Source organism: Poecilia latipinna, unplaced genomic scaffold (assembly GCF_001443285.1).
Source record: "Poecilia latipinna isolate Pla-1442-1.1 unplaced genomic scaffold, P_latipinna-1.0 Scaffold813, whole genome shotgun sequence".
NCBI lineage: Eukaryota > Metazoa > Chordata > Actinopteri > Cyprinodontiformes > Poeciliidae > Poecilia > Poecilia latipinna.
The window spans coordinates 85,030-110,531 of record NW_015113429.1 but is presented as its reverse complement, the minus strand read 5'-3'; the positions used below and the strand labels follow the sequence as shown (position 1 = coordinate 110,531).

Genomic DNA, 25,502 nt, shown 5'->3' with positions numbered 1-25,502 from the left:
TCCAAGACTTTTTGTAGTTAAAAGTTGTTAAGTGATTATTACAACAGGAATATATATATATATATATATATATATATATATATATATATATATATATATAGAGAGAGAGAGAGAGAGAAAACATATGGAGTAATATTAAAAAAAAGAAGAAAGATTTTTTTAGCAGCTGAACCTCTTTGATTGTGGCACTTTCTTTGAAAATGGGAGCTGAACTCCTTCCCTCAAAAAAACACCTTAAATGTTTCCATGTCTCTCAGTTATGGCTGAGATAATGCCATAACTGTTAATGTTTTACCATCAGGTGATATAAACGTCTATTGGTTAAATGTTGCAGCAGCAACAGAATTAGCAAACTGCCAGCAGGTTCTGTTATTCAAGAAAAAAACCCTGTAAAATGTAGGAAGTAAATGCATTTATTTACTTCCTATATATAATTAAAGTCTGTGCAGCAGACAATTTACAACTGTACAGCACATGAGCTGGCTGACTAATACGCAATAAAACTATTGCTCACACATGGAATTATATGAATAACAAAGACGATACATTTCTTCAATTATTCCTGGTAATCCTTAGTCAACACAAAACCAAGATCATAAAAGTTATTTCCAGCAAAGTGGCTTTAAATCCTGGACTTCCTGCATCACATAGCCTCAGTGTGTAAATGCAATGACTAACAACAAATTCAATATGTGTTATCAAAAACACACACAAGCATTTCTAACAAGAGGAAGAAATAATGTAATCTGTAAATATCAATAAGGAAGCTGGGAAATCATCTGTGTACAGACTGTAAGAGCTTTTCTCAGAATGGACTGTCACTGGGATACTGGAAACAACCCAGCAGCTTTATATGAGCTGGCTGGGGAAACCACCTCTAATGAAGACAACAGGGCAGCAAAACAAGGCTTTAAAATATTATCCTGCAATATAGAAAATACAGTGTCAGCAGAGGTGGCAATGTCAAAGCTCTAACATGAACAGTAGCTATAAAACAAAAACAAATCAAAATAATGATGCAGATGGAGTTTAACATTAGGCTTAAAAAATGAAGCAAAAAATATTTTATTACCTTGGTGAATAATTGGAAATAACTTCTAAAAAAATAAGCAATTTCTATCATTTTTTTTTAACAATAGTTGCATTACGACATTCTAGATTTCTGCAAAACCAGTTTAATAATAAGACATGTAGAATGAGCAGTTCTACAGACAACTGAGTGTTGTTTCAAATTCAGATAAATTCAAAAATTATTTATTGATCCTAAAAGGAAACTCCATGTTGTAACTCAAATTATTCAAGATTCTTTTTAATGTAGATGATGATGGCTGAAGGATCCCCTGTAACAGTCTGTGTTACAGTGAATTTGAAGAAACCTCTGACTGAAGATACTGTTTTTCTTTGACAGTCTTGTGAAAAGCATGCTCAGGGTTCTATGCCTGCATATGTTAATACTTTTCTCATGTTTCTCACCACTCTTAGCACATGAATGTTATTATTAATTAATTAATTAATTTATTTATTTATTTATTATTGTAACAATCACTAATTTGGTCCCACATTAATGTAGAATGATATTCCATTCCTCAACCAGCATCTGTTGGAAGTTAGTCCATTTGGTTGTGTTAATCACTTCAAATGTGAAACTATTTTAGGGGGAAAATGGTTTTCTGATAGTATCAGTTATTAGAAGAAGCATTGTTACAACAATGAAAATAAAGGATAGATGAATGGCTTTAAAAGATGATGAAACCCTGTTATGTCATTGAAGGAAGAACTCAGTGAGGACTTTCCAGCAGTGCTGTGTAGCTTAGTGAAGACTTCCCACAACCCATTCCTGAGATTTCCCTACATTTACCAGTGTGTTGTGTAATGATGTGGTTGTGTCTTACCATGGACAGGGCAGTCTGGGTCTGCTGCAGCAGAGGTTCAGGCAGCAGAGAGATGTGGACGCATTCAGGGATGGTAACGGTGCCTCCATCCAGGTCAGCAATGATTACATCCAACTAAAGTCACACAAGTACGTATCATATATATAAACAGTGCAGCATCAGATGATAAACCCAGACTAACAGACATTAAGTTGTTTCCATCGGCTGTTGTCCATTACGACTTCAGACATCAAACAACAATAACTCCACATTGAGACAGAACGGCTGTAGAGCTGATAACCTCTGTTCTACACTGACAAGGGATCAGAGAGCAATCTGTGGGCTGAGATAAGGAGTCAATTCACACCTTTAACATAACTGATCATTCCATTTTCAATAAGTCACAGTCAGACAAAAGATTATTTTTATTTAGTACTCTGAAGATTAACTTATCAAAGTTGAAAACACAATTTTATTACATTTATAAATCTTAAAGGCAGCAATCAGTCAGGCAGCAGGACAAAGCTCTAGAGTGGAATTATAATATTAACTGTTCTGAGATCACAGATCTCTTTAGCCCTTTGTGAACACAAACATTTCCTTAACACTAGTGAGTTGCTTTTGTCATATTTTCATGTTTTCAGTGATAAAAACTCACCAGTTCTTGTGTCTCAGAGCGGAAGAAGGAATTAACACCAATGATGAAGGGAGTGGGAGTGCTCAGGACCTCCAGCAGCTTCCCGGGTAAAATGGGAACATAAGTAAAACTAAGAGAACAAACAAAAAAAAGGTTTAATGTGAACATCATCACAAACAACAGACAAGCCGAGCACAACTACAGCAGCAGAGCAAAATGAACAGCTGTTAAGCATTGAGGATCAACTGTTTTGTACAAAAACGCCATTTGAGATGGAGAATGCTCCATCTCAGACTTAGAAGCTGATGTGAACAGGGTCGACAACAGTTTAAATACACCTAACCTAGCATATAAATATATATTTTACTTATGACTTCTAGCTTCTCGCATGATTTCCAATAATCTCTGGATTTCCAGACCCCAAATATACTCCCTAAATTAAATCCCTTAAATCCCTTCCAACATCTCCACGTTGGAAGGTGTTTTAAGGATCTCAGTTTTTCTCATCAATAAAAAAATTAAATAAAGCTAGTTTGAATGTGGAGCGGAAGTACAAGCAGCAGAAAATATTTGTCCCTCTACGTACACATGTTAGTGTGAACAGAGTTTTTGCTTCCAAAGCATCAGAGTGGTCACCTGTATTTGAGGGGGAACATTATGGCCAGCAGGCCTCGGCAGGCGTCGGTCAGTCTCTGGTAGCTGCTGGACAGAAACAGGATCTTGTGCTCCGTCAGGGCAGCACAGAACAGGTACAACACGTTGACTATACCTGAGAGGAAAAACACACTAAACATTATGACGGGCCATCTGTGGAGAAAAACCAGGTTTCTCTCTCTCTCTCTCTCACACACACACACACACACACACACACACAAAAGATACACAGTTGTCAAGCCATCTAACCAATTAACAGACACTAATGTAGAAAACAACAGTGTTCTAAAAAGCCCTGAAATCAACCAAGCACACAGGAACACTGGTGTGGTGCAATTCAACCCAACAAGCACCAAAATTGTAAAGCTAAAATTGTAACCTGCTAATAACAACAAATTTAAAAATGAATGAATTCATTGTTTATTTCTCCAAACATGGGATCAGAGTCCATACCAAGCTGCCTAAAGAGCTGGGCCACACTGCTGCCGCTGACAGGAAGAGCGTCATTGATGGGAGTCTGGATAACTTGCCGGTCACCAGCACCTAATGTTATTGTCCTCTACAGGTAAAGAGAGATTAAAAAAAAAAGATTAGAATAAATTAAAGAAAGAAAAAAAAAAATCAGACAAATGCGACTCAAGAAAATCATGATTCAGTGCTGAGGTTTGATCAGAGTTGTGTGCGTCCTGAAAACAGCGTGAGTCTGATACAGAGATGGAAAATCACCGAAGCTCAGCAGAAACATGACAAATAAAACCCAAGCCATTCCAGCTGATGAGGCTGCAAAAGACTCCATGCCAACAACCTTATAGGAAAACAACAGCAGCACCATAACAAAAGGTTCCCACGGACAATAGAGGTTCAACGACACTGCAGCCCTCATGCTCTATGAACTGTCCACTGCAGTCTAACAGGTAAGAGGGAATGATCAGACTGACTACATACATCAGTCAAGCCACCAACATTCTGCAAAATCTATTTTTAACTTTTTAAATAGCACATATTTCTGTGCTTTACGTAGAAGGTTTCAGTTCTATATATTAGTTACCAGATCATTAATAAACAACATCGAACAAGGGGTGGAAAGTAAAAAGCTTAAGATGAGGTTACCTAACGGAGTATATACCACAGGGATGTGGTTTAGGACAGTATTCATATATGGAGCAGAGAAGAAGTTCCAAAAGGCCCCAGATTGTTTGGCTCAGGAGGCCAAACAGAGAACAGTGCAGCCACATCCCATGCACTCTACAGCAGTAGTGATCAAGTCAGTTGACTCAGATTAGCCATTCAGTCCTGTGGGCCAACATCTGATCATCAGGTGTGCAAAGCGGTTTTTTTTTTTTTTGGACAAATAGAAGCACCTGATGTGCTGCTTCTTCTTCATCACCTAAATGTCGTAGTTGTAAACTCATAGTGAAATAAAACTGCATCCTTGATAAATCAGAGCATCTCAAAAAGGTAATCTATTTCAGGAATTCATGAAAAAAATGAAACTGGTCAGTCAGATGGATTCATTACATAAAGTAACATATTTCAATAATGTATTCCTGTTAATATTTGTGATTATGGCTTACAGCTAATGAACACCCAGATTGAAGCTTTTCAGAAAAGAATAAAAAAGTAACGTACACCAACATTAGGACCACAGTTTGTGTGAGCTTGATTAGTCAACAGCCCTACAGAGGAAATGGTTGTCAAGAGGGAGATGACAAACAGCAGAGACCTGAGGGCCGACACAGAGCCACAGCCTGAGGGCCGACAGCCTGAGGGCCGACAGCCTGAGGGCCGACACAGAGCCACAGCCTGAGGGCCTCCATGCCACGCCGCACCACTGCAGTAACCTCTGCTAATGGCACCCTGACCAACTGCTGGGTGAATATATTGTACATACTGAAGAGAAAGTGGACAGTATATACACATTTATTAGAATAATAATATCAGCTAATTTTCTGAGAAAATTAATTAAAGTTTAACTGTAAGCCAAAGTCATCAAACAGGACAGAAAAGAAAGCTTCAATTACACTACTGTGTGCAAGGAATCTATTCTATCCAACTAAATAAATTCACTTTTCAATTCAAATTAACTGGTCTATAACTAAGTACTAACCTGGAGCCTGTGCTCAACTTTACTGAGGAAAATGGAATTGTTTTTATGTTCTTGGTAAAACTGTTGCTGAGTGATACTTCAGCTTCTACTGTCTATGATTTGCATCAAAATTACATAACCATTTTAAAACATCTCAAGAATCTAGGATCAGCTTTTGCTATAGATGAGATCAGGTGTTGTTCACAAACAGAAAGCATCTCAATTAGTTCACCTAAAGCAGCAGGTGTGCATGGATAGACTGAAGGAAGTGGGGAGGAAAATTAAAAGAAGCTGATTGGTAGAGAGAGACGTGAGGATATGAAGTCAGGCTGGCATACCAAACTGTCCTCTCTCTCCTCTGGACCCGGCTGCACAAGCATTCAACACACACACACGCACACACAGCAGGATAAGATATGTTAGAGGTGACTGCACAAGACAGTCATGTACCAGCATGGCAAAACATATAGGCTGAACAAACATCATCATACCACTGTAAAATGGGTGAAAATAGAACATTGCACGAAACACATGCAAAACAAATATTTGGCATTTTGGCAGCACAAAAACAGCAATAAAAAGAAACAATGCTTCCATTAAAATTCAAAATATACATAGGAATAATAGGGCAATTACTTTTCACGCAGGGTCAAGTTCTTTTTCCCTTAAACATAAAAATAATCTCAACACATTTACTGTAGTTAAATTACTCTGAAGTTACAATTAATCTGATAGTTTCAAGCATAAGTGTGATAAAAGGCAAAACCAAAAGCTAATGTTATTTTAAAATGCTGTTACAACAACAACTGGCTCAGAGGGAAGTGAATTCTGAGGAATCAGTTTCAAAACTGAAACAGTGGCACCAACCATAAGCGGTACTAAAAGTAAAGCTGCTTCCAGCAGACAAAAATGATCCCAAACAAAGGTGCCCCGACATTAACATCTACAAGCTCGTGATGAGATCAAGCAAAGTGCCAATGACCTCCGGCACAGTGACCGATTCTTTCATTTCAGTCAGAGCAGCTGGCCAGGTGAAGAATGGGACTGGAGTTCCCAATTTCAGGAGGAGATGTGTATGTATTCCTTTAACAGCTTGGATTCTAATAAACACTTGACTTAATTCCAAAGTAAACAAGTCTTTGAAAATCAGGGAACTTTGGACATTTGGAAATTGTGGACACTGCCGTGGCCAGAGTTACCCTTAGTTTGCTTCCATTTCCCCAGGGGAAACTCCATGGACTCTTTGCCATCCTCAGCCCTTCAGCTAAACATCGCCCCCTCCTTAGTGACTAGTTTTACTAAACTTAAACCTACATCTTAAAGACAAATATAGCACAAATGTTCCACAAAAATTTGACACCATTTTTGTCTGCTTTGAAGAAGGTGGGATGGCCAACTTCAGTCAGGTATCTGAGTGTTTCATTAATCACAGACAGTTGTAAGACATTACTTTTGTGTGTCAAAGTAAAGCCAAAGTTAACACTGCCCTTAAATTTGACTCATCTTTCAATGTTTAGGCAAATATGAAAATATGGCTTTATGTAATCAAGAATAACAAAAGCAACAAGGGTGGGATGAAAAGATGGATGGACAGCCTGACAGTGTGATCTTACTGACATGTTTTCCCACAGTGGCCGTTACATATGGAGGTAAAGGGAGCCTGAAAACACAAACCCAGCTGTACAGCATCATGTTGTATGGCTGTTTTACTGCACAAGGGACTTGTGCACTTCACAAATTACATCACTGCATGAGGAAAGATGATTTTTTTGAAATATTGAAGAACCACCAAGAGGTTGTAGTTTGGGGACTAGTGTGGACCCTAAGCATACTCAAGACATTTACAACATGGCTCAGACACAGCTCATTTTAAATTATGCTTTTCTAATCAAACCACTTTATGGAAGCATCACATTCATCCAGTCGCAGTCAAAAATATGTAGACATTTATACACAGATCAGAAGAAATCTTGGAGTCAAGTATCTTGCCCTCAGGCATATCGACATATGGCAGGGTAGAAATCTGGAACTGAGCCGAATGTGCGTGTGACTAACAGGTTCTAGAGAACTGACTCAGCTCCACTAGGTCAGGAGGAGCAGGAGAAAATTTCAGCAAGCTATAGTCAAAAGTTTAAGGAAGGATAAACAAAAAAACCAAAGTTTCAAAGGCAATTCTACAAAATACTAAGAAAATGTATGTCAACTTCTGCCATTGGGCAAATAGAATCAATTACTGTTTTACAATCTGATTTAGTCTAATTTAATAGTGGGAAAAGTAGCAGAATTTTCGGAAAGGCACTTAATATATGTCAAAAAACATTTTTGACATATATTAAGTGCCTTTCCGAAGGGTGTAATTGGTTGCTGCAGCCTGGAAATGTCTAATGCTGATTAGATGTGATTGTCTCATTCAGATGCTGCGCTGCCAGCAGGAAGCCATCTGCCAGGCCATATGGCCACCAAGCAAGCGAACTATGACCTGCTAAGCAACCACTTTAATGTGTGTGTTTGTGTGTGTGTTGGTGGGTGGGTGTGGTTCTTAATACCTGAAGAAAATCAAAATTATTAAATAAAAAAACAGCAACAAACTCAAATCTGGAGAAATGATATGATTCTGCAGTCTGAATACAAAACACACATAAGCAGGTCAGAAACATTTGGAATCACTCAGTTATTCATGATTTGAAATGAATTCATGAAAAAAAAGACACTGATCTAGTTGATTGACAGAATCAATAACATGAAGCTTGTTGCTGATTGGTGAATCTTGCAGAACAGGAAAGTTACCTGGAGACAGGCCAGCAGCCAGTCACAGGCCGGGGACTGGGGAACTTTGTCTAAACTACAAACTGGGGACTCATCTATCTGTAACACAAAGGAGCCAGTGTACAGAAGGGTGCACATACAATGGGATAGCACATCTGGAACTCTAGTAGAAGGCTTCAGTTCACACAGAATCACAGAAAATACGAAACTTACACCATCTGTGAACCCCTAATAAAATGAAGTAATTGGGTTTTGGGATAGCTTGCATTTAAAATAAAAAGGCAATGGCTGATTGTGGAAGACAAACTCTTCCAAAATTTCAAAGATATGATTCGTCAGGAGCAAGACAACACATTTAATGAGAATGATGCCATTTAAAAACTGCCAAAATGTGCTTTAAGTAAAACACAAGATGGCATGCTGACGTCCCACAACATACGTCTTCAAGATTTAAACAATATTCATTTGAACAAACATGCTGCAGAACATCCCATCAGAGGTTTGCATCATTAGGAAGTGGAAACAAACCGTGACAACATGCCACACTAATGACATCCTATGTGAAAGAAAGCAGTTTGGTTTGAAGGTCTATATCCACCTTATTCCTGGTGCTGCTGTAGGACTGAGTGTGGATGAAACGTCTGAAAACAGCCAAAGTTTCAGTTAACCGCTTTGTTTCAGAAGTTAATTCACGCAGCAAGCTGTAAATTTGAAGTAAATGGTGAGCAGCTTAGATAAAAATCTTTTTGTCCATTTTGAAGAACCAAGCGGTTATGAGCCCAGTCATTTCAGCTTATTAATGTGAGGAGGCTGAGAAAGGAGCGGGTCCTCAGAGGAGACACCTGGAGGAATCTTCTCCAGACAGGAAATGACATCATGGAACCTGAGGTTCTGTTGGTGGATATAACATCTCATCTAAATGAGTTGGACCTCAACCTCCAGTGCCATGGCAACACTGTGTGATCTGATGGCAGCAGTCAGCTCCTTATTTGTTTTTCAAGTTTGATTAAAAGTGTATTTTCTAATTGCAGTTCTCATTATGTTTTATATTAAAAAAAATAGAGCAGTTTAAGTTCACAAACAGAATTCCTGAACTTATGAACTCCTAATGCATATTATATTTTGTCCAGTTTTCTTCTTAAGAAAAAATGCTAGCAGTCATAACTTCCTCTAGTAGATCGTAGCATATTTTACTGTGGTTCCAGTTCATTGAAAAAACCTATAGAAAAATCTTTCTGCGTTCTCCCAACAGACAGCTGGTTGCTGTTTGTCAGTAATCAGCAGCTGAGTAATTGTAAAGCGTGACACAGATTATTAGACAAAACCCAGATTCCTTGGATGAACTCAATAGTGTGGACAGCTTATATAATGAGCTACACACAAAAATAGGCCATGGTTTGAAAAATTAGCAGCACAAAACACAGCTGGATAAGACTACGCTGTAACAGTTATGTTTTCCATCAGCATTACCCGCCTACATTTAATATTTGTCAAATTCACAGCTACATGAACATCCTGCTGTGTGTTTCTCCTGTTGACCCCGGACTGGACTTCATGTCTGCCTGGAGAGCCATGAGGTTGACCTCGACCTTCAGTAAAATATAACCAACCATTTACAGGGTTACCACAGCTACAAGTCCTCCATCCATCTCATCCTGTGTGAAGCACAAGTTGATAATGATGGCTTATAGGAATTAGGTGGATACAGCAGAACTGATGCGATGAACTGGGCTGAACCAGTAATTAAAGCTACACAGGTTTCTCATTAAACTCAGGAATATTAAACTAAACAGTCCCACTCGCACATTAATGACCACCTGTACACCTGTGTCCCAGCCGTTATAACACCTGATCTCGGCTCTGACCAGAGCAGAACCAACATGTCTCATGCAGGTGTTGGTCGGTTATCATACCTGGGAGCCTCCGGCAACAGGGATGACACAGGTTAGCAGGTTTCCGATCACAGTTTCTAAAGGCGTAGACAGGCCGTCTACATGGACGGTGTAGATCAGACCGAGGCAGTTCTATGGAATCAAGGCACAGACACAGAGGTTAGAGGTCAGCAGGGCAATGTAACAAACACACTAATGATGCACTTAAAACTATAAATCTGTCACTTTTTTTCTTTTCAACACCTAGAAATATACTGGGAAGGCTGATGATGACCTACCCTGAAGGCCTCGGTGTAATCAAGTCGAGAAACCACCACCAGGCTCTTCGGTGCAAACAGTTTAGCGTGCTGGACTACAGCTGGCTCCTCGTCTGCCTCGTCAGCATCACCAGCATCAATCTTCTTCAGCTGAACAGAGAGGAGAAACAGATGCTGTCATGACATCAAGCTGAAATGAAGTTATTGGTGTTCAGCTTCCTGTGTGATCAGCTCAGAGGGACTGTGTCTAGCTGGCGTTCCTTTCACCTGTGGATTATCCAAGCCCTCCCAGAAAGTAAAGCAGGCACAGTAGTGACGCTCCGAGTTGATGTCAGTCAACACGGCAACGAAGAAGGAGGCCGGCTGCCGCTCTGGAACCAGCTGCCAACCGCTGGGCTGGCAAAACTAGAGAGGCAGAGGGAGAGGATGTGATGACAGCAGGAAGGTTAGATAATACCAGGTTTTACCATAAACAATGAAGATAGTGAAATTTTTCAAACTGATGTGTCATAGTTTCATATTTAATCTGATTTTCCCTGAATATGTTAAATATTGAAGGTACTTATTTAAATGAAGGCTATATACAAAGACAACAAATCAGCAACTTAGTCACTCATAAACAAAAGTTTTAAAAATAAATGACAAAATATAAAAGACAGTGTCCAAAATTATTCTTACTATGGGAAATTCAAGGTTCTAAAAAATGTAAAATAGTCTGATGTTCTAAAGCATCCTAATTAACTTTGAACAGATGCTTCCAGCCAACCCAACAGGTGGAAAACAGCAGGTAGAGGCTCAAACAACAGAGCGCAGTGAGGAGTTGCAGCTGTGTGATGTGGCCCTATCTGAATGTGCTCAAGTCCCAGTGGCAAAAAAATACACTACTATTAAAAAAGAACACAAAAGACTGTAGAAAAACTCAGAGGGAGTGGTATAAATTCAAAAGTAACACCTGAATTAACTGAACAAATGGTAAAAAAGGGCATGAAAATCAGAATGTCCTGCAGAATGTGGGCCATGGAGGTGGCATCATCTCCAGGCAGACAGTCCAACACACACTCAACAAGGGGGAAGTGAGGATCCAGAAGGTCTGTTTGGCCTTCAGAAAATCTAATCTGGACAGGCTTTCTGCTGTGTGGTGAGATGAAACGAACATCATACCAACCCAGAGCCTCTATGAATTTCATCCCAACATTTTATTTTGGTAAAACCACAAAAAAAAAACAAAAAAAAAAAAAACATTTCATTTGTGTGTGAATGCTGTTAGCTCTATCTGAACCTCAGACAGTTGCTGTTTTTGTCTTGTGAGGAGAATGAAAGCCTGACGGGGCTAAATCCATACACAGGAACATGACAGTCAGCACAGACTCACCAGTTCAATGCCTTGTGGGAACGGACTGTCCTCCCAGTCTTTCTCAGGAAACCGCTGGAGAATGCGACCCTGACCCTCACCCTCCACTGCAGGAGACACAGAGGAGCAGAGGAAGAGGTCAGTCTGGGTCGTCTGCAGTGTTTGTTGCAATGTCTGTTTCTACAAATAAGCTTCTGTTACAAATCATTTACAGACCATTCCAAAACATTCAGCCCTCATACAAGTTTGTACTTATTTACATGATCTAGCCAAGAGAGCATGCATGTGTTTCCTGGACTACTGACTGCAACTACAAAGACTGCTGGCAATCATAGCTTAATATGTAGAGGTTTTAGAAATCAGAATAATTTATATTTTATAAATTATATACATATAAATTATATATATCTGCAATACATATAGAAATGTACATACAGATATGTATAAAATCTGTGGCGAGCCACCAGGCTTTACTTGTTCCCCCTCCAGGTTTAGCATTGCTTATTTATTTGTTGTTATTTTTAATGTTTGCATTTTTTAAGACTTTATAGTTGGTGATCAGATTTTAATCTTCCAATAACACTTAATTATTAACTGATTTTTTCAAATTTCCTATCAACTTTAAACATGTTTTAGCTCAAAAACACAGCGGGCCGCTGGATGTCTGACTGCCGAGCTCCCCAACCACCAGGCAGTGCTAAATCCAAGTATATAGTGGAAAGTTCAGAATGATCAAAGTGTGCTTAAAAATCTATATAAATGTTTTTTTAAATGGACTTTTGACTTAGTTAGATTTCCATTTCCAGGAAGCAAATAATTACTCAGCACATTTTGATCATAATATGTTTTCAAGATGTTGCTTCTCAGACCAACAGATGGTGTAAAAATGGGATGGAATATATCTGCATTTGATGAGGAATTGGATATTAATTTGACCAGTTTGTCATGCAGATAGCCTTGAGAATAAATGTGGTTTTAATCGGTTCTACAAAACTAAATTGAATTAAATATTCTAAACAAAGCCTTCACTTTTCTTTTTGTACAAGGACAACGGCCACATGACATCAGGAAAATAATGTTTTACACTTATGACATTGATTATCATCAATAATTTTAGACTCTTTTCTTTCTCTACCGTTACACCAGGTCTCTATCAGTGTGTGAGCTTCAGTGTGTCCCTGAAAACAGATACCAGGGAACTACAGACTGCTGGAATACCTTTAATACATACTTACACGTATAATATACAGTATCCTAACAAATATGATCCATGTTCACAGAAACTGCCATGACGATTGTGCTTCAGTACATATTGCAACTCTAATAGGGACTGAGCCAGTCCATGCCTTGTGAATGTCCCCCACAATTTTGAATAAGCAACAATCATTCTTCCACTCAACTCTCCATTAACATGCGTTGACACTGTATCAACTTACCAATGACCTTTTATGGCTTACTCTCCTTGTGGAGAGTGTTGGTGAGTGGAAAGAAAGCAGTCTTCCCCCATGACTGTGATGGCTATAAGCTTTCTGTATTAAAAATAATTTTTGATTTATTTTTTGGAAATAGGCCGATATTATCAGAATCATCCACGTATAGCAGTTTAATCAGGGAGATGGGCTAAACTATTGCTTCCTGCTGATTAATGGGGTCTTTTCTGCTGTTGGTGTGAGCTTGGCTCGTCACAGAGGCACAATAATGTAACAAAGAGAAACTTTTGTAACCAACACAAGCCAGTCTTTCAGCTGGGTTCCGACTGTAGCCCTGCTGGTCGCTTAAAGGAACCATTCATCTGCACAGAGAATACACTCTACTTCCAAATACAAAAGGAAACGCAGACAGAAACAAAGGAGCACAAAACCAAGTGCTAATCCATGCTAAAAGAAGATTAACACCAGTTTTTACACACCATAAAAAAATCAACCAAATAATACCTAAAAGAAACATTGTGCAGTAAAATTCAACACACAATACACAAAAACACTGAAAGTAGGCCAGTGGCTGAAACAGCTAGGGAAAAAAGATGAGCTTTTTATTTGCTGGAAGTTTTCACTCTGGTGGCTTTACTGACATTTTCTTTCTTTTTATTATTATTTTAGCTTCTCAGACAATAATAATATACATATAGTGTTCATCAAGGGCAGCTAAAAACCATCTAACTGGTCAAATATATGACTAGCATTCAAAAACTGAAAGAATGACACCTGAAATATAATATCCAACCACATATTGTATCCAAGCAATGCTTTGTGATTGCAAAATTGCAAACAATGAGTGGCTGTTGCATATTTTACCACTTCGGAACAACATAGATAATTTTCTGTGCCAGAGATAAAAGAGATCAGGACATTTTACAACGGACCAATCAATAATTAAACATTCCAATCCTTACCAAAGGTGTACTGGTGTCCAGTTTAATAAAGTATTACTTTACAGCAAGAAGGCAGTTCATTGTGCTTTACATGACAGAAATATAAACAAAAAACATTACAGAAGAAATAAAAAGTTGCAATCCAGACTAGAATAAATCAATGTCCAGCTCTTATAAAGCAACTTTGAACAGGTTGGCTTTAGCCTTGATTTAAAGGAGCTCAGTGTTTTGGCTGTTTTGCAGTTTTCTGGAAGTTTGTTCCAGATTTGTGGTGCATAGAGGCTGAATGCTGCTCCTCCATGTTCACAAGAAGACCTGAGAGGTCTGGAAGGTTGATACAACAGCAGATCTTTAATGTATTTTGGTGCAATCATGCACATTAGTGCACATCACATTATTGTGTACTCTAATAATGTACACTATTACACTAATAATGTGATGACACTTAAAATTTACATATGTAAACTTTTGTAAAATACTTTGTATAACACTTAGAAGTCAATGTATTCTTAGCCAGCTGTTTTAGTCTGTTATTAACATGAGTCGGCACAATCTCTCACACACACAGGAGCTAAGGCAGCTAGGCAAACAGAAACACCAGCAGTCATCTTCACAATAGTAGCATTTTGTTCCCAACATAAAAGCCGTGAATTTTTATTTGTGTGTAGAATTACCATCCATCCATCCATCAATCAATCCATTTTCTGTACACCCTTGTCCCTAGTGGGGTTAGGAGGGTTGCTGGTGCCCATCTCTATCTAACGTTTCGGGCAAGAGGCGGGTTCACCCTGGACAGGTCACCAGTCTGTCACAGGGCATGTAGAATTACCAGCTTATGCATATTTGACTTCAGTTAATAAAAATGGTACAAAATGAAATCACATACTCTTTATGGCTTTAAAAAATAGTTTCTAATATAGCCCAGTCATGCCCTTATTAATTCAGCGACATACTTAGAGACTTGCCCTTTTGCACTCTGAACTCTTGGACCGGCATAAAATACCATTGTGCTTAAGAATGTGTGGACCATCTTACCTCAAAAGGGACTTAATTGTGTGTTTTCTATTTTGCTTTTGTCTTTCTTTTGATTTCACTCCGTCTTTATTGTATTCATTGTTATAACGTTTGTCAGTATTTTTGCTGTCTCATCTCCTTTTGTCAACTTATAATGCAGAATATATATATCAGTGAGAGACAGAAGAATGTAACTGTGGACAAGTGTCACAGTAAAAAAAAAAAAAAAAAAGGGAAAAAAAGGAGACATGTAGGGGTTTGGTTTAGGGCCTCAGTCCATCGGTTGAAGCTGGAGTGGAGGGAGAAATGAGTAGCGGGCTGCAGAAACAAGTGAAGCCATAGTGTCTCTCTCTGTGTCTGAGCCCAGCTCCCTCCACATTCTGGACTGGCTTATGGGAAACAACATCTGACCAAAGAAGTCCCTTTTCCACAAAGAGGCTTGATTACCATTCTGCTTCAAGATGCAAAAAGCATGAATAAGGACAGTGTGTGACATTTTGAATGTAACTGCTTCTGGATCTGTAGGGGTGAATGAACAGACACAACATGGCAGTTTCTACTACTGGGACAGGAATTACTGCATAACTTTATAATCCAAATTATGTCTATTTATTGATTCATTTACAAACCAAAATTTATTACAATTGGAAAAATGTTAGTTGAACTCAATCTAATTTAATTCTGAAGAGAAATGAAATGTCATAACTCATATCATCCATGTACTTTCAAAGAGTTGCACAGCAGGGCAGCAGGTAGCAGTCAGTTAGCTGTTAGCTGAGGCTGACCGCTCAGAATCCAGGCAGCAGAGGCGTTACTTCACAATCACATATCCTGGATGATTCCATCAGTTCTTGGCAAGAACTGCTAATCCACCTCATTTGCGTTTGCTGCTCCTCTTTAAATCTGTCTGTTTGGTTAGAAAGCAGAGCAGAGACGCATCACTGTGATCGATGGAATGGATGGTTTCAATTAGGGGTGCACTGATTGGAGCTTTCTGGAAGATTGGCGATCTTTAAAAAAGCCTGACCTTCCAATTTTGATTCTGGCCAACACTGATTTTTTTTTGTCTCAATGTTGCTAAACATAGCAAGAAAGTGAGTGAATTGGCAGCAGTGGGGTGACTATTGTTATCACAGAACATGCAGACATGACCTGGGGCGGGTCTGTCCATTAAACCTCTCCACAAGACAGCAAAGGAGACGGCGGCTGATTTTTAGATCTTTGCTGAGGTGGATAAAGATCAGCTTCATGTGTATCAGCCAATCATCAATCTCCCAAACTGATGCAAATCTGGGCTGATTTACCAGTTCATGCTGATGCTGATGATATAAAGCATCAGCATCCAAACCTGAGGGAACAATTGCCTAACCATGCAGTGAACCAACCAATAAAATTATAAACAGATGTCTAGAGAAAGAACCAATCAGAACTGACGTAGCAGAGCTGTTCCAACATGCTGCTACCAGGAGTGACACATTAATACAATTAAATAGAATTTTTAATGTGTCGTATATAAAAATATGAATAATCACTCAACTCACTCCTACATAGATGGGTAAGTAGAGGATTTTATCTCTCATCAAAAATGTATTAATGCAATTTTTTCCCAAATTATTTCACCTATAAGTACAGAAGGAAACACGTTTTAACCGCTTGCTGCTAAAAGCTAAACATTTCAGTGGTTTGTGTGCTGTTGCTGTGGAAATTGCTGCAGCCCTCAGATCCAGTTCTCTAAAGAGGCCATGTAGACAGTTAGCTCCAATCAAAGGTTATTATCATATGAAACAACTCCTGGAGCTCTTTGCACATTACTGATTCAGAAACAGATCCAACTGGTCCGTCAAGAATTTCTCTCATTGCATCAGCCCATAAGAAAAAAACAAAAAAAAAACAAGAAAAAAATCAGTGATGGTTGGGTTTCTGAGCCCTGAACATTGAGGCGGTCCTGAAACATGGCAGGAGATTCATGGATGATTCTTCTCAAATCTTTGGCTGTCAGTTTGAAGCTGTTTTTAACCATCAACACGTTTCTTCAGTTAAATATTTCTTTATCTATTTTGCCAGAGGAAATGAAGCTACCAAGTGAACATGCACACCATGAAGTCAGGCGTTGGTCTCCTTACACCCCTCCTCACTACACAAATAAGCAATAAATGACAGGCTCAAATCCTGCCAGAATTAGTATCAATCTGGAAAATATGCATAAATGACCTGTGCACACATTCTATATAAATATGTGATTTCAAATCATTGATTAACAGTAAGGCTCTGATCTGACCGGACTGGACCTTTTCTGCATTTAGGACTTCTAAAGTTAGCTCACTCAATCTATAACATAATCATTAGCTGGAACAAAGCTGCATTTAAAAGAAACAAATGAGTCAGCAGTCCTGAACACACCTGGGTTCAAAGAGAGGCAAATTTATTCATACACAAAGTAGCAAACTTAAGATAGGTTTCATGTTTGTGTTCTCTTAACATACGTTTACCAAAACCAGCTTGTTTAGCTCATATCTGTGACCCAAACTCAAAACCTGATCTGGAGGACCTGGAGATGATGGTGAAAAGAAAAAATCTTCAGAAAATCTGGAAAATTATGAACAACCCTGTGCATCCTCTTCATGACAACAATAGCCTCTACAGTCAGACTTCTTCAGATTCGCTGTAACACAGACCACTGCAGGAGATATTTCCTGTCCACAGTCATCAACATCTACAATTCTTTCAAGAACCTTGAATAATATTAGTTACACAGCTTTTAATTCCCTTTGGGACCAATAAAGTATTTTTGAATGCGAATTTGTAAACGTTAATGCTGCTGATGGGTGAATTTGGCCCCAACTTGTTTGGTGAGGGGCATGTTGAAACAAGGAGCAGCATAACAACTGACAAGGACGTAAAGACATAGAAAGATACAAGTTAAGACATTTTTCACATTCTGATTTATTATCAGCACCACAAACCTGCAGAGATAGCTGCAGGTTTTCAAACAGCACCTGACTGTGTAGAACTGCTCATGATGAGCGATTAGAGTTTCAGAGTCAGCACTCACTGACAGTTTGTGTAATGTGAGAGGAATGTGAAAAGAGTCGAGTGTCCTTGCATGGATATAACATGCAGTTATGAGGCTGAGGAGTTGCATAACAGCAGCAAACACAATGACTGCATTCCCACAAGTTTCAATATTCAGGCCTGAAATCTACAACAAACATCTTGTACAGATCTGACCAAAGTTTCTTGTTAAAAGTCCTTGAACCCTAAACTGAGTTGATTTTTACCACTTTCTCTAAGTTCTTTGTTAGATATACTCCTGACTTAGTTGAGCTGCTGGATAGTAGCCACAGCTGCCCTGGGTCTACCATGCAGCAGTGCTACCAGGCCCTCTGACCAGCACCACCAGGCAGGGTGAGTCAAGAGTGTTACCACGACGACAGAGACAGACAAGGGCTTGAATCAACAACCCAGTGATAATATATCCACCATTGCTAGTATACAATCAATACTAGAAAAATGTTTTATTCAAAACACTAATTCATGTCAAAATTGTTATAAATGGACCTATTCATATTTGCTGGAATTGTCACATTTCTTCCAGCAGCAACAAAGACACTCAGCGCCTCCCCTCCTTTCAAGAAATTTTGACATTTAACCTGTCCAGTACATCCAGCAGGAAACGAGTGTGACCACGACTCTATTTAGCCGACAGGAAAAACACAGCAGTGCTGTTCAGAGAGCAGACTGCCTGTGAGGCAGACAGACAGGAGTAAAGGAAATGCCAGCGCTAATTCTACAAGCTAAAGCTATGACACTAATTTTTGAGAACAACTATAAAAAGGTCAGAGTAGCTCCTGTATTAACAGCCTCCTAGACAACATAAGCTAAAGCTATCCATTTAACAATTAGCTTCATGGACTGTCCAACGGTGCTGTTCTGTCTGTGTGTGTATCATCGAGATCTGTTTCCCAGTTCAATCACGCAGAACTCCACTGTAACCCTGCAACGCTCTGATATGTTTTGGTATGAATAAACTGATACATAATGACAAAAAGGCCGAATTTGTGCTGTTCGGGCCTAGCACTATTTCAGAACCTCATGTTGACCTGTCCTCACTAAATCTGTTGGTGTAAGGCTGGACTTCAGCCTTACACTGGACACAAAGCTTAGCTAAGTTGTCAAATCCAGATTTTTTTTTTCAGAGACAATTAGCCAGAGTAAAACCTTTTCTTTCTTTGCATCACTTTGAAATGATAATCAGTCGGCAACTAGTGAAGCTATTAGCTTCCCTACTGCTGCTGTTAATCATTAAAGAAAATATTCAACAAAATTATGTGAAAAAGAAATTGTACATCTATTTGGACTATATCATTGTTTACATTGCAAAAATCCATATTAATTTATCAAATCATTTATTGTGATACATTTATCACAAGAATTTTGATTTATCGTTGTCACGATAAATTTCAGTGAATGTTTAACCACCACACCTGTCTGTATTGTTGGGATTGTTAGGTTTACTATTTTATACACCGTTTATTCAATGACAGGTTTAATAAATATCAACACCTTTTGAAAATATGATTAAAAGCAGTCTATTTCTATTTAACAATTAGACTGCATTCTAAATAAACTTGACAGAAATGTGACTGGTATGGTAAATAAGTATTACAATTGTCTTTGTAAGAAGTATTTGTGTTTGTGTTGCTGTGATTGCAGTCGCAGCCATACCACTAAAGAAAGTAGTAATAAATAGTTCTTACATGATCACAGCAGTACCATAAAATCTCATAATACGTAAAGTTCATATCACTTACTGATCAATGTCAGTTTTGAAATAAAAGTAGCATAGAATAAAATGATCCTGTTTGTTCTTCAGTTCTAAAAAATTATTTGCATCAAAAGCAAATTGACAGACAAATGGAAGCACAGTAAAGAAAAGCATTTATAAATGATAAAATAATATAACTACATGCTGAACCAAAGATTCACTACCATAAAGTATAAGAACATTTTACTAAGTGTTATCTTATTTTGATGAATCAAATTATCAAATTAAAAGTAGCAATTACAGATTGTTGGAGCAAATTAACTAGTGTGTCTTCCTAAGGGCCAAATAAAGGCCTGAGGTTAGCCTGCTCTGATAGTGACTCTGGATGTCATGTGACCACTGTGCATAAAGGTGAAGGAAGCATGCACCAGAGTCACTTTATCTCTGTGTATCATGCTCTTCTGCTGAACCAGACCGCAGCTTCTCGTTCATAGGCTTTCAAACCACAATGACACGACATCATGGCGTTTCCACAGCAACCAAAGCAGTTGGGACAAAACAGCTCAGTTTAGACAGTGGGAAATGTCAAAAGTTTGATACTGCAGAAAACTACAAATGAAGTATTAAGGATGAACTGAGGCAAGGTTAATTCAGCAGAATGGAAGATGGGTGACATAATACCTTCATTACAGAATTATTAAGACCAATAATGGAGCATTACAAGCTGAATTGAAACTGATTAGATCTTCATAAACACCATTTTTAATGAATTAGTTCATGTTCAAACCCAACTCTTCAAGCTAATCTACCATTTAGGAATCAGCTTCATCTGACTAGCCCCATAGCCTTGGACACAATGGTGAAAGGAGGGTGGGTGTTGGAGGGCAGGGGCATTTTCTTTTAGCAAAAGTTCTTCAGCAAACTCACATCCTTCCTCCAAAGCTGCTGCAGCTCCCCTCCCCCTTAATACTCTACCATGCAGAGCCAGAAACAAAATGAAAAGAGAGAAAATGGCCAGCACCGCTTGACTGGACACAATTTAGCTTTTCAAACTTCTTTAAAGTAGGAAAGGCCTTAAAGTTTCACAGTAAGATGTTGTCTGAGCCAAAAACTAATAAACAAAAGGCAGACCTATGAAAGCCCACACAATACATTCTATTTGCTTTTTATTCTAAATCTAACAGGTCACCACATTCATCAATGACTATTTACCGTATGTAATAACAAATAAACTTGATTTAGAAAAGGACAAAACATAAATGTCACCATCTGATGCACTGTACCAGATTATAGCATAAGCTAATTCGCATATGCAGCCCCTTGGCAACACGTAACCATTTCCTCCCTCACTTCCTGATATTAAATTTGACTAGGCTTTTCACTTTTTAGATCAGCTAGAATTAACTAAATTATTTATATTTGCCACAAGCTTCCCACAACAGTTTGCTGGAAGTCTGGCCTATTTCTTCTGACTGGACCTTCAGCTCTGCCACAACATTTCTATGAAACTGAGCTCAGAGCTTTGTGATGGTACACACAAACATTGACTCTGGTATACTAAAGCTGCTTTGTAACTAATGTGATGGTAGACTTAGAGATGAAAGCACTCAATCAGCCCCAAACATGACACATTCACCACCATGCTTGACTACAGAAAAGTAACACATGCCTTTGTACTCTTCACCTAGTTATCATCACCCACTGTTGACACCATCTGGAACAAACAAATCTGTCTTGGTCTCATCAGACCACAGGATGCCATTCCATTGATACATGAACTTAATTTGCTTGTCATTGTCCTTCTGGGACTCCTCCACCTTCACCTCTGCCAATCCATCCATCAGCATATCAACATTTGTGAACTAGCTCAAAATACTGGGAACCATAAACCCTGCATAAAGCATTCAGTGGCATCTTTGACTCTACTGGGCCCATCCAGCTAATCTCTGAACCAAACATTTCTAAACCTGAAAGCTAAAATTGAACTCTGTCCTTTAAAAGTTAAAACAAACTAATTAAAAACATACATACACAGAAAATGTATTGTTACCCGAGTAACCAGCAACAAACCACAGTGTCTCATATATTGACAGAAATGGGGGAAGGGAGACGAGCAGGAAACATGGCATAAAGCAGTGCATATGCACCTGCATATGAAAGCAGCCACAGGCTACACGTCAGGTTAAAGGAGGCACTCTACTTCTCTGATACACAAACTTAAACGCAAAATCAAAGTCACACAGCCTTTCGGTGCTTTGATAATCTTCTTTCTTATGCAAATATCCATTTCATTTTAATTTTTTAGTTTATTTGACAGGGACAATGCACACTAACATACAACAAAACAAGCAACAGTACACAGCTACAGATAGTTCACAACTCCAGACCTGGTAGGACATCTTATGTGCCTAAATTACATACAATTTAAAAATCAAGATACAATAGAAATACATAATTCTTCCTGCCTACATATTTGTGAACAACCTTGCATCCTCCAAATTTATATAAATATGCTTGAACAGTCTCAGTACCTCTGCATCCTCTCACATTCAGCCAACGTACTAAAAATTGTAAATATACAAAACTACTATGGGTTCCACAGAAAAGGTTGAATGGGAAATGACTGAGCAAACAAGTAGAAATACTCAGGATATCTCCAGGTTTCAGCAAGTCGAATTTAAGACTTTAGACATTTTTAATGACATCCTGCTGCATTACAATCAAGCAGAGTAAAAACTGCAACATTTGTGGCTCTTGGCAGCAGCTTTGTGTTTCTCATACTACGGCTCCCTACAGCCATACTAGTTAACAAAAAAAAAAACTGTTGTAATATTTATCTACCATTAAATGTGCATCTGTTTTTTCACTTAACAGATTTAAGCATCAGCCTATGAATCCCTCCTCCTAACAAATGAACACATGAAAAGTTGTCCTGAGGCGCTGGAATCACCCTCTGGATCTGAATGATTGCTTCCTTTGAGCTCCACCACGCTGAGTGTGAGACCCACTGATAAGTCTTTGTCCTGGGAGGAGAGCAGCTAAATTCCCTGAATTCCACCATCACTATCAAAGCACAGTAAGAGTATGTTCTTCTAGCTGCTGCCATATTTAAATCCTTCTTAATCTTTAAAAATCACCACCGGTCAACACTTGTTGATTTTAATCTAACCTTCAAATCAATGCTTGGCTTTGGTGGAGTTTATCAAGATGAAGGTGTTGGTGTTGGAAAGTTGAAGTGTGATGTTCTGATTCAGGCTCATCTTCTAAAGTGGTTCATTACCAACAAATACATAAACTTAAGTGTTTTTTTAAAATATCCTCTCAAGCTAATCAAAAAGCTAATCAAAATGGAATTTTACTTTTATTCTGAAGCTTTCTGTTGTACCTACAGCACAGAATAAATTTGCACACAAGTGTTTTGTAAAAGTATTCACATTCACACTTTTGAACCATTTAATTTTCTCTTAACCAACAACCACAAACACCAGAACAAGCAGCAGCACAAGGAAGATTTTGTAATTGCAAAGTAGAAAAAAAAGCACACTTCAAATTTTTTTACAAATGAAACTGAAACGGGCAGAGTGCTTGTGCTTCATAAGCCTGCTACAATAAGCAATAAATTGCATGACGAATTAAAATGAGCTCAATAATCACAAAAGTCCTAAATGGCAGTTTTGCCTTTCTTATCTGTCTGAGAATAATGAAGGGCAATTTTGCTGCCAAAGGCTTCATAATCCAGTTTATTTTTATTTAAAGTGTTTGATTTGTTTTGCTGTTTTTTATTTTGCATATTTAAAATGTCTTCCAGTTCTGGTGTCAATTGTTCTTTAGAAATGAAAGTTTATTGATCTTTGAGAGTAAGTACTTGTATATAATTCATCAGTTATATGATAATTGTTAATGAGGCGTGTCCCTCTGGAGTCACATGAGGTTCCATGAAAATGGCCTCAAAACAATAATATTATACTTCATCACAATAATTTCTGGGACAATTTATCATCCAGCAAAGTTCATAACAGTGACAGGCCTGGCATTGAAGCCCTTTTACTCCTGAATAAGAACCAGGGAAATGAACTGATTCAGTGAACAGGCTGCCTAATCTTGGTATAAATGCAGATGTTGTGTGAAGGACTCAGTGTGTGTGTGTCCATCCTGCAGCCAACAGACGCCCTCTCCTCTGCATGTGTGTGAAGGAATGAGGGTGTGAGGGCGGCGCTGTGGGCTTCATCTCCCTCGTTACAACACACACTATAGTACATGGCTGGTCAACACACACCCTAAGATTAAAGCTGCATTGTTAAAAATGACAATTATTTTAATTCCTTTTTTTGCTTCTTTAGAAATAGTTTTCTACTAATCTCAAAAATCAAATGGGAACATGTTTTCCTTTTCAAGGAAATGAAAAAGGAAAATGGCTGCATTTCCTAGTCTGTGTGTGAGGTAAATAAAGGTTACCAAGGTAAAGCAGTAAATACTCAAGAGTGTGTGTCAAGCTGCCAGCAATGCCCAAGCAGGCAGCCCATCTGAGAAGAGCTCCTGCCAGCCGACATCTGTGCAGCACAACCATGGCTGTGGCCCAGCACCACTCTGTCCCCATCAAAGCTTCACTGTGAGAATTATTTCTGGAGGGCCTGAATAGCTGCAGCCCTGCTCTGAAGAGGAGGAGGAAGTAGCTGGCCACTTTCAGCGCGCGCGCGCACGCACGCGCACACACACACACACGCACACACGCCATTACCCCAGTGGCCATGGCTTCAGGCAAAGAGCTTTCTATTTCCTCTATTAATCTGGAGGATATTTATCTGTAACTTCCTATGATTTCATCTTTTAGAACCAAAGTATAAAATAAAGCAACAAGAGCAAAACCTGTGGCAACATTCTCGATACAATGTTCATCATATAGGAAGCTCTGTAAATGCTGCAGGCCTGGCAGAGCAATCAGTTAGTGGGACAGCCTGAGAAATAACTGCAGGGCTGATTGATGTCCAGATTCATGTTTTTCAAAGTCTGCTTTCAGAGTCATTATATCAGACTGATCTATATCTACATCTACATAGAGAAATTCTCTTCTTACATACAAAGCCTTTAAAAAAGCTTCTATGTGTTTCTTTTGTGTCTCTGCTCCATACTCTCAGACTGCAGCCAGCTGAGTCAGGTTCAGCTGGAGGGTCATTGCTTTCTACCATCGCCACACGCATGCTGGTAAAGACCGCTGCAAAGTCAGTGACTCAATGCAATTGGCTGGACTGGCTCACACAGAAAACTACTTGAACACACTGATGGAAGAAACCAAGCTTGATTTCTCTGTTTTAAGCCAAGAATGTGCATGTTGGTTTGAATTGATTCCATTTGTGTATAAATCGATTTGGTTGTCTTTGCTACATAAAGCGTACTGAACTTATTATCCATTTTCACATGATCCCATCTTCTGGGATTTTTGTTCAATTTAAAGAAGGCTGTCAGGGCATATATCGTTGCTTATGCAGGGTTTCCTCCAGTGTCCCATAAGCCTGGTGGGCCTTAGTGGTGCCAGATAAGTTAAAACTATGTTTGTCTCTCAATGGTGAATGTAGCAACTCTAGCTCATCAAGCAGGGCCGGCCCAATGTTTTATGAAGCCTTGAGCAGAATTTGATTTAGGGGCCCCTCTTCCTGCTTGGAATATCAGGATCACTAACAGCATTTCAGTGTAGATTTAATGGGATCTGGAAGAGGTAGGCGAGTTGTTTTCTAGAGCTTAAATGCAATCACTGATCATTTTAATTTGCTGAGATGAACAGACTGAGTTCAAACACAAAGGATTAAACTCGAATCATCAGAATGTAGCTATGGTAACAAA

General features: G+C 38.8%; 1 protein-coding gene across 5 annotated transcripts in view; it reads right to left on the bottom strand.

Moving 5' to 3' along the window:
* sbf1 (SET binding factor 1) overlaps positions 1 to 25,502 on the bottom strand; it is a 56,838-nt gene that overhangs the window by 20,908 nt on the left and 10,428 nt on the right. For 2 of the 5 annotated variants that reach the window (XM_015047178.1, XM_015047180.1), the window contains exons 2-11: positions 11,536 to 11,621; positions 10,431 to 10,568; positions 10,185 to 10,313; positions 9,928 to 10,038; positions 8,036 to 8,113; positions 5,587 to 5,616; positions 3,616 to 3,721; positions 3,145 to 3,277; positions 2,530 to 2,638; positions 1,893 to 2,006 (exon numbers count right to left, since the gene is read on the bottom strand). In XM_015047178.1, coding sequence (XP_014902664.1) covers positions 1,893 to 2,006; positions 2,530 to 2,638; positions 3,145 to 3,277; positions 3,616 to 3,721; positions 5,587 to 5,616; positions 8,036 to 8,113; positions 9,928 to 10,038; positions 10,185 to 10,313; positions 10,431 to 10,568; positions 11,536 to 11,621 — 1,034 coding nt within the window. The remainder of the gene's footprint in view (positions 1 to 1,892; positions 2,007 to 2,529; positions 2,639 to 3,144; positions 3,278 to 3,615; positions 3,722 to 5,586; positions 5,617 to 8,035; positions 8,114 to 9,927; positions 10,039 to 10,184; positions 10,314 to 10,430; positions 10,569 to 11,535; positions 11,622 to 25,502) is intronic. The other 3 variants (XM_015047179.1, XM_015047181.1, XM_015047182.1) reach the window with 3 other exon arrangements.